The sequence below is a fragment of the Coffea arabica genome, chromosome 2e, assembly GCF_036785885.1.
Source record: "Coffea arabica cultivar ET-39 chromosome 2e, Coffea Arabica ET-39 HiFi, whole genome shotgun sequence".
NCBI classification, from domain to species: Eukaryota; Viridiplantae; Streptophyta; class Magnoliopsida; order Gentianales; family Rubiaceae; genus Coffea; species Coffea arabica.
This window is the reverse complement of record NC_092313.1, coordinates 51,868,194-51,875,982: the sequence shown is the minus strand read 5'-3', so window position 1 is coordinate 51,875,982 and position 7,789 is coordinate 51,868,194. Positions and strand designations below refer to the sequence as shown.

General features: G+C 49.2%; 1 protein-coding gene across 1 annotated transcript; it reads right to left on the bottom strand.

Moving 5' to 3' along the window:
* Positions 1–6,829: 6,829 nt before the first annotated feature.
* On the bottom strand, positions 6,830–7,402 carry LOC140036329 (uncharacterized). Its single transcript, XM_072077692.1, has one exon. It carries the CDS (start codon positions 7,400–7,402, stop codon positions 6,830–6,832), a length of 573 nt encoding a protein of 190 aa, XP_071933793.1.
* Between the last annotated feature and the right edge of the window lie 387 nt (positions 7,403–7,789).

The following is a 7,789-nucleotide window of genomic DNA, read 5'->3' as shown; positions in this document are numbered from 1 at the left end:
AACCCTCTGGTTCGTCTTAGGGGGAAGTGGGGTCGCCACAGTATCAATGGAGGACAATGAGCGGTTGGAGGGGGTCCCGTCCTTGGAAGAAGTGAGACAGACGGTGCGTGAAATGGATGGGAACAGTGTTGCGGGTCCTGACGGCTTCTCAGGTAGGTTCTTCTCCGCTGCTTGGGGGATAGTTGGTGGTGATGTGTACAATGCTGTCCTGAGTTTCTTTTGTGGTGCTGAGCTTCATAGGCGAATCACTGCTACCTCCATCGTCTTGTTGCCTAAGGTGCAGCAGCCGAAGGAGTTTTCACAGTTTCGGCCTATCAGTCTATGCAACTTTGTGAACAAGATCTTCTCAAAGATTCTGGCCTATCGTTTGGCTCTTCTTTTGCCTAAGATTATCTCAATGAATCAGAGCGGGTTTGTTCGGGGTCGGTCCATTTCAGATAATTACCTACTAGCTCAGGAGATCATTGCGGGCATCAAGAGAAAGGCGCGCGGGGGTAATGTAGTGGTAAAACTGGATATGACAAAAGCTTATGATAGGATGATGTGGCCATTCTTGGTGAAGGTTCTCCGAACCTTCGGCTTCGGGGAACGCTGGGTTGACATGGTCTGGTGGACTATTTCCAATGTTTGGTTCTCCGTTATTATAAATGGATCGCCCTGTGATTTCTTTAAGTCTGCTCGTGGGTTCGTCAAAGGGATCCATTATCGCCTGCACTATTTATCATCGAGGCGGAGGTACTATCTCGGTCTCTAAATCAGCTTGTGCATCTACGGGGGTTTCAAGGATTCACGGTCTCCAGAGGTTGCCCAACTATTACGCATTTGAGGTATGCTGATGATGTACTGATTTTCTCGAATGCGACTGCCGCTTCACTCAGGCTAGTAATGAGGACATTAGAGGAGTATGAGGCGATCTCTGGCCAGCTGATCAACAAAGCGGATAGTTGTTTCTTGGTGCATGCCAGCTTAGGTAGACCACGGAGGACGATGATCCAGCAGGTAACGGGCTTCAAGTTTAGGTCATTTCCCATCAAGTATTTAGGGTACCCTCTGTATTATGGGAGGCGGAAAAAGGAGTACTTTGGTGGATTGTGCCAGGCGGTGGTGAGTAAGGTTAAGTCCTGGAAGAACAGGTTACTGTCTGCTGGGGGTAGGATTGTGCTGTTGAAGCACGTTCTCTCTGCTTTACCGGTCTATCTCTTAATGGTTGCTACGCCTCCGAAATCAGTATTTAAAGAGATTGAAAGGAGGTTCTCAAATTTCCTCTGGGGTGAATCGGAGTGGGGTCGCAAGCTGCATTGGATCAGGTGGAAGGACCTATGTGTGCCAGGTGAAGAAGGGGGCGTGGGTTTTCGGCGACTGGAGGATATTCATGGTGCTTTTTCCATCAAGTTGTGGTGGAGCTTCCGTTCCCTATCATCTCTTTGGGCGACCTTCATGAAGGCTAAGTATTGCTCGCAGGTGCACCCTAATATGGTCAATCGCGATGAGGGCTCGCAAGTATGGAGAAGGATGGTCGCGGTGCGTCACCTGCGGAGTGTCACATTGGGTGGATTGGGCGCTCTGGTAGCTCGAATTTCTGGTTTGACAATTGGCTTGGGACTAGTTCATTGGCTTTGCGGTTGGAGAGTGTGTCGGATCACCTAGTTGCTGATTTTGTAACGAATGGGTCTTGGAACCTTCAGCGTCTCCAGCAATGGGCGCCGGACGGGGTCGCCAGTGAGGTTGCTCGGGTTGCTCCTCCGACGGGTCATCTTCTTGATTTAATGGTTTGGAGACCGACACAATCCGGGCGATTTACCTTACAGTCTGCATTTCAGCTGATGAGACGGCATGCTAATAGCTCCTTCATGTTTCGAAGTATTTGGCACCCGATGTTACCATTGAAAATCTCTTTCTTCTTATTGCACCTATTACGTGGGCGTTTACCTGTGGATTGCTGCCTGTGGAAATTTGGGGTTCATGGACCGTCCAGGTGTGGGTGCTGCCCATCCCCGGACATTGACACGGTAGAGCATGTCTTTGCTGAGGGTGATATGGCATCACGGGTTTGGCACTTCTTCGGGGACCCAGTGGGCATCTCTTGGAGTGGTTCATCGTTTCGTATATGTCTCGCAACCTGGTGGTATAGAAAGAGGGGCAATAGGTATCTGGCTTTTGTTCACCATATACTCCCGCTTCTGATTTGCTGGCACCTGTGGAAATTCAGAAACTCCATGAGATACGAGCAGATCCAATTGGGGTTGGACAAGTTGTGCACCTTGGTCATGACCGACCTCCGAGAGATGTTTGCCTTACACTTTCAGCAGCGTAGGTCCTTCCCAGCAGCTTGGGTGCACTTTTATGCTGAGATTTCTGGGTAGGCTCCATGGGTGTCCCACATGTTAGTGAGGTGGTCGCGGCCTTCAGGTGACCTTCTCAAACTTAATACTGATGGGTGCTCCAAGGAAAACCCCAGTACTAGCGGGGGTGGTGGGATCCTCCGGGATGGAGGTGGCAGGTTGCTCCTGGCGTTTTCCTGTCATTTTGGTCAGGCTACTAGTCTTCAGGCCGAAGTTAGAGCTCTTCTTTATAGGGTTAAGCTATGCGCTCATAGAGGGTTTGGCCGGTTGGTCGTCGAATTAGATTCGCTCGTGTTGGTCCATATTCTACTTTGAAAGACTGGTTGCCCTTGGAGTATTTATCAGGAGATACAGCAGCTGTTTGTGTTGAAGGATCACATTTTACGGGTAGGCCATTGTCTCCGCCAGGCAAACCAAGTTGTTGATGCTTTAGCGAACGTTGGGTGTGCTCAGGGGAGAGAAGGGATCTACTCTTCCATGACAGCGTTACCTCCAGCGGCTAGAGGAGCCATGTGTCTAGATAGGATAGGGGTTCCATCTATTAGAAGGATTGTCCATGACCAGGTAGGTCCATAGTAGCAGGGCTAGTTGGTGGTGTCACCTTTTTCTTTTAATAAATTACCAGGGGGTGGCGTCCCTTCCTGTGCTTGGGGTTAGCCAAAAAAATAATAATAATACATTTTGTCTCAACAGATAGAAAGAAAGCGTGTGTGTATATATATATATATGAAAATGTATTCTTTAGAGATTTTTCTTTTCTCATATGTATTATATTTGAGTAAAAAAAATTCAAACATTTGAATAATAAATTTTTTATTTTTTAGATAATTATTGTTTTGTATATATTCATTCTTTATGTGCTCATTGGGAGATTTCATGATGAATTCTAAGAAATAAGACTAAATTGAGATTTTTCGACCTCTTGTTTGAAAATTCATGAGTATATGTCCAATTTCCAAAAAATTTTTTTTTTTTGAGGAAGGGGTACACATTTTAAGCGAAACAAGGAGTACTACTCCCTTACATGCATTAGACAAAAATATGGGAAGAGCTGAGTATCCAAGGCCGAGATGCCTTTCACCCGTGGTGGCAAACTAGTGGCATCGTAAGTGGCTGATTTGTGGCTCGAGACTGCTCCTTTCGCCAGGATGTCTGCTGCTGAGTTAACCTCCCGGTAGCAATGCTTGACGATGAAATCTGTAGTGGATAGAGCTTGGCGGATTTGTCTAATAATGGTGTCGATCTTCCAAGGCACTGCTGAAGTTTGTTGCACCATATTAAGCAATTGTTTGGAGTCCACCTGCACTATCAGTTTTGGCAACCCCAGAGAGGTGCACAGCCGAAGTCCCTCCAAGAGTGCCATGGCCTCCGATTCCATGTTGGTACGTGGCCCATAAAAGGTGGAGAAAGCCTGTAGGACCCGACCAGTGTCGTCACGTATAATCCCCCCTCCCCCTGAGAAGCCAGGATTGCCAAGAGAGGATCCGTCCACATTGAGTTTTGCGTAAGGGAAAGGCAGCAATGACCAAGAGAGTGAAACGCATGTTCTACTCCACAGCTGTGCTACTGACGTTTTTAACCCAGGTGCCGAAAAGGTGGAGTCTTGAGGGGCTGAATAAGGTAAGGGGTAAGCGTCTCCAATGCTATTCAGCAAAGCCACAACCCGACAGCGGACTTGCGCTGGCGAAGACGCGATGCCCTCAAACACTGCCGTGTTCCGAGCCTTCGACAGCTCCCAGTAAATGAGTACAGGCAATAGGTGGGCGACAGTGGCCAAGAGCGTCTTCTCGGAGGAGTGCATCCACCAACCTTGCAGCTTAAGTAGAAGCGTGTCTGAGACGCCGACGTTCAGATGGAGGCCTTGTTCAAACTAGCCCCAAACTTGGCGCACTGCGTGGCAGTCGACAAACAATAGGTTAGAGAATCTTCATTGGGGGCAGAAAGGGCATTTGGATGGCAGGTGGAGGCCAAACTGTCTAAGGATATCTGGAAACGGAAGCAGATTATTAAGGAGGCGCCACATGAAAATGGAGATCTTGAGTGGGATACGGTGGTTCCAAATGAGCTTACGAGATATTAAGTGGTTGGAGAGAGGTCGAAGGGTCTCTAACGCCGAAGAAACCTTGAAAGCACCTGCTGTGGAGGGCTGCCAAACCACGCGGTCCATGCCTTGCGAGGGGGGGATCGTGAAAGCTAGGACGCGCTGCCTCTCTTCCCTGGTGAGGAACTCCCCAACCCAATCTAACCGCCACCTCTCCTCCTCTACCAACTCTGAAATTCTGATGGTGGGTAGGGGGAGAGTGTGCTTGCCGTGGGCAAGTGGACCTGTGCCCAACCAGTTATCAAACCAAAAGGATGCACTACCGTCGTGAACCAAAGTCTGCATGTGATCTTCCATGAAAGCTCGGATGCCCACCAACCGTTTCCATACCCGCGTGCTTGAGGGCCTAACCGGTGCCTCTGTTACATGCTCATCCATTGCCATATTTTTTGATAGAATATAACGGGTCCAGAGCGTGTCGCCACTTCGTAGCCACCACCACAACTTGCACCCGAAAGCAAACATCACGTCTTCAAGCCTCTGAAACCCAAGGCCATTGTGTACAGTGGGATGACAAAGTGCATTCCAGTTTTTCCAGTGCCATTTCTCACGCCCCTCTGCTTCCCCCCAAAAAAGTCGAGCCATAATCTGTCGAATTTGGTGTAGGATGGTTTTTGGGGGCTCCTGAACTGCGAAAGTGTATTGAGGTATAACGGCCAGGACGTGTTTTGATCAAGATTAAGCGGCCCCCAACAGAAAGCATCCTGTTCTTCCAACCCGCAAACTTGCGCTGCATTATGTTGATCAAGGATTGGTAGTACTCCATTTTGGCCCTACCCTTGTAGAGACGACAACTGAGGTACGTGAACGGAAGTTGTTGTTGTCGGAAGCCCGTTAATCTGGTTATTAAACGCTTCTGTGCTGTGGAACATCGAGCCGAAGGAATGTAGAAGCTCTTGTCTGTGTTAATCCCTTGCCCCGAATCTCGTTGGTAGACCTCTAGAAAATCCATTAAGCATCGCACTGACCGGCGATCCCCCCTGATGAAAATGACTACATCGTCCACAAAGGCTAGGTGGGAGATTGTCACAGTGCCCCGCAGTTGCGCATAGGCCTTGAGTTTCCCCAATGAGAGTAGGGAACCGAGCCCACGGCTTAGCGCTTTGGATACCATAATGAACAGAAAAGGCGACAGGGGATCCCCCTGCTTTACGTCACGGCTTGCCTGAAAAAATCCATTTGGTTTCCCGTTAATGAGCACTGAGAACCAAGCGGAACGCAGGTTATCAAGCACCAAGGCCACGAAATGAACGTGAAACCCAAACCGAAGGAGGAGACGGGATAGGAATTCCCAAGACACACGGTCAAACGCCTTCATCATGTCCAGTTTGAAGATTATGTTGTGGCCGCGAGTTCTTCTGTCCAGTCCCGAGACCATATCTTGAGCGATCAAAATATTGTCAGAGATCTCCCTTCCCCGGACAAACGCCGACTGCTCCCGGGAGATAACCAAGGGCATGACTGGTTTGAGCCGGTTGCTAAGTATTTTGGTGAAGACTTTGTTGATGAAGGTGCATAAGCTAATGGGCCGAAAGTCAGAGAAGGTTCGCGGAGCTTCAATCTTTGGAAGAAACACAATGAGTGTGCTCGCGATGCTTCTCGGTATAGGGATGCCACACATAAACTCCTTTGCCGCTTGATAAACATCATCCCCAATGATCTCCCAACAATGAGTGAAAAACAGTCCCGTGAAGCCATCAGCCCCTGCCGCTCTTTGGCCGTCCAGCTGGAAGACCGCCTGTTTCATCTCGTCAATAGAGAGCTCCTGGACTAGATGGTCATTTTCAGCTTGGGGAATCAAAGAGGGGATGTTCCCCAGTAAGGTCTGCATTGCGTGCTCATCCCCAGCTGCCGGAGCTGACAAGAGCTTGTGAAAAAAGGTGCACGCTTCATCGCCAATCGCTCTCTCCGCCGTTAGTAAGGTACCTTGCGAGCTTGTAATTTGGCGGATGGAGAGCTTAGCCCTCTTGTCCAGCACCTTTGAGTGAAAGAACCGGGTGTTAGAATCGCCCTCGCGTAACCATTTAACTCTGCTTTTCTGTCTCCAAAAGATTTCTTTAGTGGCAAGGCACCTGTTTAAGGCAGCCGTGGCTTGGGCCCATTGCCTCCTCGTCTCCTCCGTGTCACTATCCTCTAGACGCAGCTCCGCTTGTCTGACCCCTTCCTCAGCCTCCAAGGTCTTGTCAAAGATGTTCCCAAAAACCCTCTTATTCCATGTGCCAAGCTCCCTTCGCAGTCGTTTCAATTTTTGCGCGAAGCGGAACATGCCGTATCCTTCCACCAGCTATGTCCAATTCTGGCGAACAAATGCCAAGAACCCCGGGTGTTTTAACCCTATGTGCTGGAACCTGAAGGAGCCGTGTCCAGGCCTACTCCCTTTCTCAAGCTAAACTAGCAAGGGGCTGTGATCTGAGCCTGTTCTATTAAGGTGTTGCAGCACCGAACTAGAAAATTGTTGCTGCCAAGCCACGTTCATCAACACACGATCCGAACGCAGCTTCCAGACGCGACGGCCTTGACGAATACCAGTCCAAGTGTAACGACTCCCCAGGGCCGACATAGTTTTCAACCCACAGCCTGAGACACATTCAGCGAACTCATTGATGGCCGCCAAATTCTGAGGCGCATAGACCGAGTATTCTTCTATGTCTGCTATTATGTTGAAATCGCCACCCACCAACCATGGTTTGGAGGTTAGCGTCCCTGACAGCGAAAGCAGGCTTGACCAGAGGTGTCGCCTACCAACCTGGGAACAGTTGGCGTAAGTAAAGGAGCAAAGGACCTCTCCTGTCCATGTTGCATGAGTGATTGCTAAGTGAATAAGTTGGTCCTCGTTGAGGAGGACATTGACAGCGAAATCAGCTTTCCATAAAATCCAGATTTTATTAGATGTATTGCAGACCGCAAGGTGAAAACCAAATCTGTTTTTGAAAGTGTCAAGCTGGAATGGATCAACCATCGGCTCTAAAATCACTAAGAAAGTGATAGCGTGGAGGCATAAAAGTTTTCTCAGGCGGCAGGTCGTAGCGCGGCTAGCCACCACCCGAATATTCCATATAAACGCGTTAATCATCAGATCGTGGCGTAGGGGCGTGTGCGGAAGTCGTCTTCGACGATTGCTTGGTTACCACTGTCTTTGGTAGGTTTAAAAAATACCGTTTTCGTCCTCATTTCGCCCTATCTCAAGGCTCATGATGGGGAAGAGATGGTCAATTTTCTGCTTCAGCAACACAAAATCCTCGAGCACAAGCTCCCTGGGTTTATCATGTGGCAAGTCCTCCGTGCCAGAAAGGGTTTGGGGCGGGCCTTCAGCGTTTGGACAGCATGCACTGGTCGTCCTGAATAT